The sequence below is a fragment of the Ixodes scapularis genome, unplaced genomic scaffold, assembly GCF_016920785.2.
Source record: "Ixodes scapularis isolate PalLabHiFi unplaced genomic scaffold, ASM1692078v2 PGA_scaffold5__190_contigs__length_132052651, whole genome shotgun sequence".
In the NCBI taxonomy this organism is placed as follows: domain Eukaryota; kingdom Metazoa; phylum Arthropoda; class Arachnida; order Ixodida; family Ixodidae; genus Ixodes; species Ixodes scapularis.
Window position 1 is genome coordinate 86,054,788 of NW_024609880.1, and position 11,400 is coordinate 86,066,187.

The 11,400-nt window shown below is 43.4% G+C and overlaps 1 protein-coding gene across 2 annotated transcripts in view; it reads left to right on the plus strand.

The window, feature by feature from the left end:
* Positions 1-1,750, plus strand: part of LOC115328019 — a 58,794-nt gene extending 57,044 nt beyond the window's left edge. For both annotated transcript variants that reach the window (XM_040498479.2, XM_040222533.2), the window contains one exon: positions 1,356-1,750. In XM_040498479.2, the coding sequence (XP_040354413.1) occupies positions 1,356-1,663 (308 nt within the window). In that variant the 3' untranslated portion in view covers positions 1,664-1,750. The remainder of the gene's footprint in view (positions 1-1,355) is intronic.
* Positions 1,751-11,400: the final 9,650 nt, after the last annotated feature.

Here is an 11,400-nt window from a genome sequence, read left to right on the forward strand (position 1 = left end):
GCTCATATCATTCTACGAGAGTTCTAACGCAGATTTGGATTCGCAAACATAAAAGTGGCAATAGTAACGACGGAGATTCGGAGGTTTCAACAAGCCTGTATTAGTTATCGTGTAAAGAAAGTCGTTTGAATAAAGAAAAAAATGCACGCACGCTTATTGACGTGCTTCGCGGGCCGTCGCTTTTAGATTTTTTTTTCCCACGAGTGCACTATTAACTCACAGAAACCCTTTAAAACGTCCTATATCTGTTTGTTAATCTTGTATGACAACGCTTAAACATTATTGAAAATTTCAATTTATGCAGTTTCAAAGCAACTGAACGTGCGGAAGAACCCCCTATACATATTATTCTATAAATGCTATTGATCTATAAGTTTTGTCGAACTGTGTGTGGACTTAAGAACCATTAAAGACTATGATCATGTTACAGAAATAATAAATATTTAAGTCAGAAACAAAATTACAAAGATGTGCATCGCAGAAAAGAGGTCCAAATATCTTCTTTGTCTTCATTAAATGTCTTCTTTTCAAACGCACTGCCTAATATGTCGATACCCCATATACAAAATACAATTTGTAGGATTTATAAAAGCACATAGAATTATTTTCATATAAAAAAACTGAAGAAATAAAAAATACTTTTTTCTCATATTGAAGTTGTATTTTGTACTTTTAACACTTTTTATCATGTTTAAATTGGTTTATTTTTATAAACTATAATATAAATTAACAATATTCTGATTTTAAATAGGCTTAGTTAAAAGCTGTCATTTGATGTGTCTCTTAGGCATTAAATAAATGTATATCGAAAACAAGCTGGATTCAAAGTGGCTCATTATTGTGAAAAGTGTTAGATTCAATATTTTTTTTGTGTATACGATAAAATTAAAATACACTGAGTGTTAAACCAGTAGAAAAGTCATAATTATTGTGAAAAAGATAGTCTAAACGCTGCGAGACTCCAGAATGTACCCCTAGTGAAAACTGCGAAAATTCAAAAGACCCAACTTCTGCCTTTTCGAAGCCCAAGACTCATCAACGAAATAATTTCTGCAGTTCTACTTCAACGTTTTGTTCTAGTCGCACATTTTCCACCAACATATATTTGTTCAAGAATTCTTGAGGACCTATCAAAATTTCCTGCACGATTTAAAATGAAATCACCCTGCTACGGTCTAATATGTGTGAGTTAATTTCGACTGCGTCATTCAGTTTCGCTGCATCAGTAAAACACCGTACAGATCGAGTCCACTTGGTAACTCTTCTGTGTAGGGCGTAGCTGGAGTTTTGACTAATTATTCATAAACCTTTGGTCTGTACTTAACTGGCGGCCTGCCTAACAATATTACTTTCAGATGGCATTGATAGCTACCGCTGGAAAAAACCCGTTGGTGTCGCACTCGAGAAGATCGGCAAGTGGCTACAGCGAAGGGGGCGGTTTTACACTGCCGAGGACGGTGACGGAAATGATGCTGAAGATTTCAGCCCCAAGGACCTGAAGGAAATTGGCGCTGTATTGGGGAAACTGGCCTTCGCACTTGAGGAGGGCAATACGCTGGATGCCGCACTCGACGGCGACGAAGCTTCGGAGTACGGCATCGGAAAATGGGCCAAAAGGATTCGTGGGTGGGCCAAGCAAGTTCCGCCCGCCATCGGTGGATAAATTGAAAATTGCAATATTACCATTTAAGCATACCCAAACCATTGCATTCTCATGCCTTGAAATAAAGAATCGGTGTGTTTCTATTTACGGGAATTTGTATTTCTGTTTTTATGTACTTTAGAAGGTTACATGTTCTTGCTAATGAACTCACTCATTGTTAAAACTTCAATGTTAGTATTATGTTACGATGCATTCAGATAGAATAAAATATAGCAGTTTTGTTTACAATATAAGTGTTAATGTACAGTAGAATAACGAGCTTGTGGAAGCCTTAAGGGCGTTTTTACCTTCTTCCACAGGTGGAAAAAATTCGGTAGATTGAAAATTGCCACAAAAAGACTATGCAAAACTATCAAAAACAAACAATACATTTGATCCAAAGCAGTTAGTGAGGAGAATAAAAAATCTTTACATAAAAAAAATTAATCGTCCTGCTTTCAATTTCCTAACGATTTCCTGGGCTTCTGTCTATATAGAAACAAAGTTGTCTGGTGAGGCATTGCAAACACATTGAATATAATACATGCGAGTGCGTTCGCATTATTTGTTCTGATTTGCGGAACATCATATCGAATGGAAGGTTTCAATGGCCGCTAACTATGTGCGGCGTTTTAAAATCAGAGTTCCAGAAAAGGTTAACTATGACCTTTCCTCTAAAAAGTCCAATACGTTTTGGCAGATTATGCGCGCTAAATATACATTACTTTACATTTCAACTCTACGAAACGCCATGCTTTTCAAAGTAACTTTTTAAGAGAAAGAGTTGACTCTGGTACACCGAAACAAAGAGCAACCAAAAAAGATTGTTATATCGTAACGCATGTAAGTACACGCAAGAGCTTGTATCTTCTGTTTTCCAAACGACGAATTTCATAAGCATATTTATATCTTAGAGAGAGCATAAAAGCTCCTTAATTCTTTACATGAGGAGCTTTTCATATGCCAGTCAGGCGTCCAGGTTGGAAGAAGAAGGTAAGGGCAGGAGGAGAAAACAGAGACGTTAACCAAGATGGAGTGCCTCGGTTGGCTACACTGAGTTGGGGAAGGGGATAAAGGAATAAAAGAAGGAGGAAGGAATTCAGGTTGGAGTGTATGCAGAGACGACTTTTGAGAATTGTCTACTATCGGCAGATTGGACTGAGTGTCTTTTTTATAATTATGAGCTTCTTTTGGACACCCTTGGTCGATCGGCTCTTTCGGCCAGATGACTAGGTCGCGACTTGGTGTTTTTATGGTCGCTTAATGCTGTCGTTGATTCTCAGATGCTATTGAGTAGAATCTCAATTCATTTCCCACAACAAAAAAAAAACTTATCAACGCCTGTTTTTATTCTTGTTAGAATTTAGTCCTCCGCTGACATGGATCATGCTCATGTACGAAAAATTTTCTATTCCTGACGTGGACCTTTTCACTTCCTTTGGAAAGTTATACAACACTCTTATATTAAGAATTGCTGTGTAGCATGTAAATTTTAGTGCCGTCTCATTTCGTGCAAGTGTAACCCTCATAAGGCCCTAAAGCTGTTTGAGACACAATAAAGCTCAGACTGGTTGATTGACTGATAAATGTGTCATGTGGGTGCGCGAAGAGAAATCCCAGTCGAAGTGCATACCTAGGTATTTTACCGAAGCGACATACTCAATAGGGCTGCATTCACACTTTCTATAGCTGTAGGCGTGCGACACTATTGGATGGGGAAGTTCAACATGTTTGATGATATCTACATCTTGCCTGCTATGAAACACCCCAACGGAACACATTACCGGAGCAAGAGAAATTCAGCATGAGAGGTTTCGAGCGCTGCCACACATTGGTAGGTGGGCTATGGATCATTCCAATAATCGCCATCTCCAAGCTACCATCTTTGTATGCTCAGCAGCGGTGCGCGCTCTGAGCTAGCGCAGCAGGGGGTAAGTATCAGACGCCGCGCATGCGTGAACTGCGCGGTACTCGACATTACTTGCCCGGGTGAGAAGTGCTACAAAGCTGTATTGGAACTAGAGTAGAGAATAAAACTCAAGATAATATAAATCGGGAATTAATTCCTGATTGAAGTCATGATTTACATAAATTGGGGCACTTTCATTTGAGTAGTTTATATAAAACATTTCCCTTAAAAGCGATCACCCAAATGTATTTATTACCATGTGTATATCATTTCATTCTTTTTTCTGCGCATTTGTTTTTTTTTATTTTAATCAAAGAATCAGCAAACAAGGCTTATATGAGACTGAACGTGAACAAACAGAGGTGCTCTTTCAAGCAAATTGGAGCGTCGACCTTGATTCCACTTCGTTCATGAGCTGCAGAACCCTTTACCCAATTACTTTTTACGTTGACAAGAAAATTATGTTTCATGCAGCTGGTGAATACAAAAACATTACTTAAAATATTTTTTTCAAAAATTAAAAAAAAACGTGAGGTTTTTCATAAAAATAGTTTTTTTATATCTATGGCACAGTATACGCAGTATGTGTAATCTTATTGATACCACGAGACATTTTATTCAGCTTATTTTGACCATATCATTTGTAGCAATACATTAAGAATTTAATTGTTTACAAAAACACATATAATGACAGATCTGTTTGAACAACATGCATACAAATTTAGGACATGTGAAACTTCGAGAAACAGTTATTCTCTTTGTTGAAGCAGAAAGGAACATTACATTTCTGGCATGACACGAAGGATTTCGCCTGGCAACTTGGAATCTTGCATCTTGCCCGTGTCTCCTTCCTGAGGGGGTAAATTGTTTGCCTTCTTGTCCAGGCAATCGTCCTGTGAGGGTACTGCAGCTGCAGGATCACGTGTCCTTTTCTCGATGAGTTGAGCCTCGACTTCCTTGCTCGTGCGCCCCCGTTTCTTCTCGGCAGGTTTTCCAGCTTTGCAGAGACCTTCAGCTACAGACGACTTGAAGTCAGCAAGCGGCATTCCTTTTCCGTTCCTTCGCCTCCAGTGAAGTCAAGAGTTTACTACTGCGAAATCAAGGATACAAAAAATATCTTGAGATACTATTTCTTTGATCTGAATTGAATTTTGTAAAGCTTTTGCATCAAGTCCAGGAGATTCTTACATGTAGCTGTTGTACACTTTCACTCACTGCGGGCGCGGAAGCATCAGGGTGCTGTCTTTTCTTCCGTCCTACCTCTCAGTTTGAGCCACTGGGTCACTTCCAACATAGGTATAAAAAGTGGTCGCCACCTTGTTGTCACACCACGCCATGACCCACACATTGACACCGTCGACGGTTACGGCTCCTTCATTCATGCTGCCGCGTCCGTTGGCTTTCAGCTGGGTTTTTATTTTGGTAGCTTGTACCCAGGCAATTAGTGTGCTCTCACTTTTGCTCTCACTTGCTCAAGAAGGAAGCAAGCCCTTCTTGGCGTGTTGAACTGCGAGTGGCACACTGATGAACTAGTTGTCAAAAATATCTTGTGCTTCTTTTGTAAAGGAACAGTCTTGCACACTCGCAAGACTACGTTGCTGCTATACTTCGTTTCAGCTTCGGTCCGAGCGCGGCCGATATTATGAGTGGAAGGGCCAATCAGATAGCGGAAGAGGAACAACGTCATGGCGTGCTCTCTGCAGTTGATAGGACCAGCCGGTATTCGCCGTCTCTCTGTGCGTGCCCCTCCGCCGGCTAGTCCTATCAAGCGCACAGAGCCCGCCATGACGCTGCGCTTTTTGCGCTGTTTGATTGGCCTTTCGGCTCATAACATCGGCCGCGCTCGGACCGAAGCTGAAACGAAGTATAGTGTCAAGGTCTGGACATCCAACCGGTACGCTGTTCTCCTGAGCGCCAGCAAACACCTCAAACTCATAAGTGAATCCCGGTATTCCACTCAGTACAAATGCCTTATTTCCCTACTTGTGAGGATTTTGGCGGTTGACATGATGATATTGATTTCGTCGGGATCGTTTGCTCATCTACTGAGACATACTCCTTTTTTGGAATCAAGTACAGCCGCGCGTTCAGCATATCCAAACGCGATCTGATTTTTTGCTGCTTGTAGTGTGATATGTCAGCAATTCGGACAAATGTGGTATTGCCGTTGATATGAAGGAACCCTATAAGCTCCTTCCAATGGTTGCACGATCAAATGTCTGAAATAGAGTGCTGGCCGTTGTGACTGCTTCAATAAAGTCTCGTCGCTGGGAGCTTCACAATGGACAAAAAGAAAATGGACCTTTTCCGAGAAGCGTTCTGCACACGCGCGAGCGCCCGATGCCAAGCGGTGGAAGTTGGCACGAAAAATCAAGGAAATTCGGAATGAGGCTGTAGATCGACGAGTAGAACACGTAATCGCAGCATATATATAATTGTGTTACACAAAAAAGGAACGTGGACGGAAAGAAAAACACGACGTTTGGGTGGACGCTACGGATTTCCCTCTTTAAAGTCGCGTTGGGCCGTTGGGCACGCGACGCAGCTCAGAAAGCGAAGCAACTGGTAGCGTAGCTCCCATTATCGATTGGTAGCGCAGGTAGGTCACTTCCTCGATTTTCGGTTCGCACAGACACCACCTGGTGCCGTCGGTATTTGGAAAAGGTCCATCGTTCTAAAGAACTGTTCAAGCTCTGCTCCAGTTAGACTGCCTTGTCTGGCTCACACTACACTCTAAGAAAAAAGGGAGCGCGACTTAGTCCCTCGGGGGACTAAATGCGCTGCCACCACCATTAGTCCCCTAGGGGAGCAACTGTAACGGGAGCAACTGTTGCGCCCCGTCAGTTAGTCCCTCGCACTAGCACCGTTGGGACTAACTGTTGCACCCTTTCAGTTACACCTCGAGGACCAACTGTTAGGCCCTTGCACTTGGTCCTTTGGGACCAACTGTTACACCGTTTCAATTGAACCTCGAAGACGAACTGTTAGACCCTTGCGCTTGGACCCCTGGGACTAACTGCTACACCGGTTCAAATGAACCCCGAGGACTAACTGTTAGGCCCTTGCACTTGGACCCCTGGGTCTAAACGTTGCGCCCTTGGATTTAGGCTTCTGGGACTAAAGGTTTATTTTTTTCATTTGGTCCCGTGCCACAAATCTCCCGAAACGAAATTGTGGAGTTCAGGTTAAAAGTAGCTTTATTGCCTCGTAGATACACATCGCATTCAAGGATGACTGAAGTCAAAGTTCCAGGGCGGTAGAATCCACGATAAGGCCAGATTCCGAAGAGCGCACTTGCGTCGACGATGGCTTGGACACTGGGACGTCTGCCCAAGTCGGTCGTGGTCCCAGCACCGCTTATTGGGGCTCCGGCAGCTTCTTTCCTGTTTGCGAGGAATTTGGATTATTAGTAACAGGGCAGCATTAATACCGAATCGCTTGACAAATATATGAGATATAAGTTATTACACACGCATAATAAATTAACAAATAGGCTGCATAAGTGATACAATGGTTCACATCCAACACGCAGTCTGTTGACAGCAGACCAGCGCAATATTGATTTTAGTAGACCGTTCGCTGCGAATTGCAGACCCAGCGCGTTCGTGCTCAAACTATGCTTCAAAGTGACGGCATGATCTCCCGCCATCAACGCGAAAGTCTAGTGTACAATCGAATAAATGTCTCCATTAATGCCGGTTCTCACACGCAGCGAAGCGCTGATGTAGCGCTGCTCACGTGTCATGAGCTACTTTTCGTCTGCCGTGAGCATGAGTTTTGTCGGTGCGATACAAAGCTTTTGACCGATCCCGTCAGCACGCGCTTAGCGCAAGGTCAGCGTTATGCCTGTAGCGCTCCGCTGCATGTGGACAGGCGTTTATGGTCAAGCGATCCTGCCAGGGTCTGCGAAACACACACACACACACACAAAAATAAGCCATCGGTAGAACTGGCGTTTCGCCCGATACGATAGAATATGAGGTCTCTGTGCCGCATAACAAAATCAGCAACCGGGGTGCCAAAAAGAATAGCGCATGGCGCGCGCTTTGCAAGCTAGAGAACGCGCTCAAAAGAAAACACTTTCTGAAGCCACAGTTAATAAATACACCATAAACAGAAGCACTTCGACATACCTTAATCGAGTTCCCTTGGCTTGCGACGTCAGAACAGATCAAGTGCAGTGCTTCAGTACCGCGAATCCAAACCCGATCCCGGCATGCGGAGACGACACAAGGCGACCAGCCTCCGACGAAGGCTGTATTTCGACTTTCAACTTACTAAAAACAGGTTCTTTTCAAACAAAGACACTTCCCGTTTTCCCGACGGACCCCATCTGACCAACGCCCAACCCTCCGCGTGTACAAGGAGCAAAGAATGCGGGGTAGGGGATTGGGGGGAGGGGGCAGTGCGCGCAGAAGATAATCTCTTTTCCCACTCCCACTGCACACGACACAAGGACACCGAAGAGCTCCAAGGACGGGAGACGGTCGCCACTTTCAACACGCCGGTCGAGTGACCTCAAGCAGACACTTTTTTTTCTTTCTTTTCTCTTTCTCTCTTAAGCATTTTCAACTTTCTCAAGTGGCTTTTTTTTTTTTTTTTTAGTTTGCATTTGTTTTGTATTAGTAGGGTGCTGCCAGGTGTGACGTTCCGGGCGTGGTTCGTTCTTCGTAGTTCATCTGGATTGTTTTGGAAACAGCGACGACGATGGCATGAAGGCGTCTGGATACTGCCCCTGAATGTGCTCTTTAAGTGGAACGTGCCGTGCATCAAGTGTGTCGTTGCGGATTTTAGTTCGACATTGGACTACCCAGAAAGGTTTGTCACACAGAGACGGAGGCGCGTTCCCACCGGCGATGCGATCTAGCCGCGCGATAACTTCCATCGCAAAAGCGACCATCGCGGGCAAAAACCGACGCGATTGGAGCAGTCGCTTCTCGACTCAACTTTTTTGCGATGCGATCTAGTCGCGGAGCGGCTGAGCAAATCAACGGCGTTCGGAGCGAGAGTTTTCGACAAACGACTCGCCAACGAAGGCGTTGGACTCGCTTATCGCACACGCCGGTGTGACCATCTAATTTTTTTTGCGATGCGATCTAGTGGCATCGCGCGACTGCTTATATCGCCGGTGGGAATGCTCAGTTTTAGGGATTGAAATGACCATTTATTCTGACTGCGAGACTCCGGTGTTAAAAGCGTGGCTTCTACAAACTGTTAAGTTTCATTTTTAAAAGAAAAAAAGTGTTAGTATTTGGAGGTGTTGCGTTTGGATGAATGCACATTTTTTGCGCGAAGGCAAATTACGTAAATGGGACTTCTGGAATGTCAACAGATCGTTTTTGAGGAGATAGTTGGAAGAAGTCGAGTCAACACATTCGTTCACTCGCTTTCACACAACGCGTGAAGCTCTACCATGCAATGTCTTAACGTTCCTGGCACATTAAACAAATTCGCCAGTTTCGTCCGAGTTTCGTCAACACTTTCAGCCGTGCTGGGCTGAGTCTCGCCGATCCCCAAGACAAGCGAAATAGCATCCGTCCTCCTGGCGAACATTCCGTTTGCATTCGGGGACTAAATCATACAGATGCACCCTGTCTGAGGGGGACTAATGGATGCTTTTGCTCGCGCACGCCTATCGGTTGGTCCCAGTCGAGCGCAGTTAGTCCCCAGCTTTTGCGCACGGTACCTAGCTTGAGCCAGATGGTCCTTTCGAGGAGCAACTGGGAGTTCAGAGGACCAAATGCTGCCGTTAGTCCCTTGAGGTCAACTTTTTTCTTAGAGTGTACACTGAATACAGGTTTGTTTGATCGTCTATGTGCTCCACAATGTCAGGCCTAATAAAATATCTCAAGCATTGAACAGATGTTCCGAGTTCAGCAGCTTCTCGTGGAACTTCTCGTGGAAGTTTGGTATCACCAAAAAATTTCACGGCGTCAGGATCATGGACGACTTTTTGATTCAGGAGGCCGGCGGGAGCTCAGGATCATCGACCGAGTCTGTGTCAGATGATGAGAGGTCATGCAGGCGTACAGTTTATTCTCCTGGTGGCACGTAAAGGTCGTCGTCATCATCAGACAACATTCTGTCCTCACTTTCACATCAATTTCCAGGTTATCCATTGCCATAGAATTTCCGAGAATCCATAGGTGTAAGTAGTGTAAAACACGTAGATAATTTAATTACAATATTCATCGTCACTACAGCAGACAGCATGTTGTGTCACATCTGGCACAAACCTAAAAGAATGCGTTGCAAACAAAATATGACGTCCGTGCCTCTAGTGTATCTTAAACCAATTAGAAACAAGTTTTGAATTACTCAAGGAAGTCACATGTCAAGAACTTACTGTATGTGCGACGAACGCCCAAAGAACAAACCCACGTGCTCGGAAGGTTGAGAAACTGATACAATGCGGCTGCCAGTTCAAAATTCCACCAATAGATGGCACCACTAGCTTGTCACACAAAGCGGCGGTATTTGCCGTATGTAGATTCTCATTTAGTTGGAGCACAAGCCGTAGTTGCAATATCTTATATATTGTTAACCGGTGTGTTTCATATATGACCCATGATGATGTAAAGGGTTAAAGTCACATTGCCACAAAATCAGAACGCAACAGAACCAGAAAAGTAATATAATTGCATCGAATCAGAACTTGGAAAAGTATCAAATAAAAAATCATATATAAGAAAAAAATATAACGCTGCTCTGGTTCTACTATTGCAAGGGCTAAATTAATAGAAAGTGGTTCATTAAACTGTACTTTACAATTATAGAAATTCTTTCTTCGGCATTGCTATCAGTGATCAGACGGATTTATCAATCTGCTTTGATATAAAAATTAATTTAGAGGTAAAGTATCACCATTTTGTGGCTACTGCAATTTAAATCATATAAATATAATTTCCTAAATTTTGCATTAGTCATAATCCGTTTATATCTTTTAACCGACTCATTTTAATATTGCACGGTTGCCCGCAGGGAAACAGGAGGCATTCTGTATTTTCAAAGTATATATGCAGGACGACCAATCAAAACCACATTTCTTGGCCTTTGGTTTAATGGGTGTCTTATATTATTACCGCTGTTTAAAAGTAAAGATCTGCTGACACGGGCCGCACCCAGCTCAATTTCAGCGCCTTTGGACAGTTCTGTTAATATCGCTGACCTCGCTACGAGGCGGCGCTGACTTCGCGCTAGGTCATTGCAGAGTGCCAATACAACGCTAAGTTGTATTCAAGCAAGCGGTGCTCTATAGAAACGCTCATAGTGTTGATTTGGCGGGGAGCTATATGTATAAGTTGTTTGAAGTCACCAGGCTCGATCAAAAATGGACAGTAAAACTCGGCGCCTGCACGTAACAATCTACACTTTGCGTCAAAGTACTACTTTACAGGTCGGTTTTTGCTTGTAAAATTACAAAACGTCAAGCCCTCTTTGTAAATAAAAACACAAAAAATGGCCAAGAAACTTGCCAGGGTGAACGGCGGACGGCGATGCAGAAGAACGAGTTGAATGGTGGGGTGGGTTTGGGCGCACGTATTGATAGGTGGCATTGGGACCAGCGTCGAAAGGTGTAGCCGGCCAGCAAAAGAAAGCGGACGACACGGAGACGAAATTTCCGGTAGCAAAAACGCAGTCGTTATAAAACCGCGTTATTTTTTTTTATTATTTTATTTTTTTTATTTTAAGGTTTGGTACATTAATAAAAAAAAAATGTTCATTTTAGGTCGTCGGGACCAGTTTCGTTCAGAGCCGTAAATGGGGAGAGTTTGGCAAGTGGGTGTGGTGACGAAGGCGCCGGAGAATAGAAAAGGGAAGGAAATGGAGGAGAGCGCCGAAGGAGCGA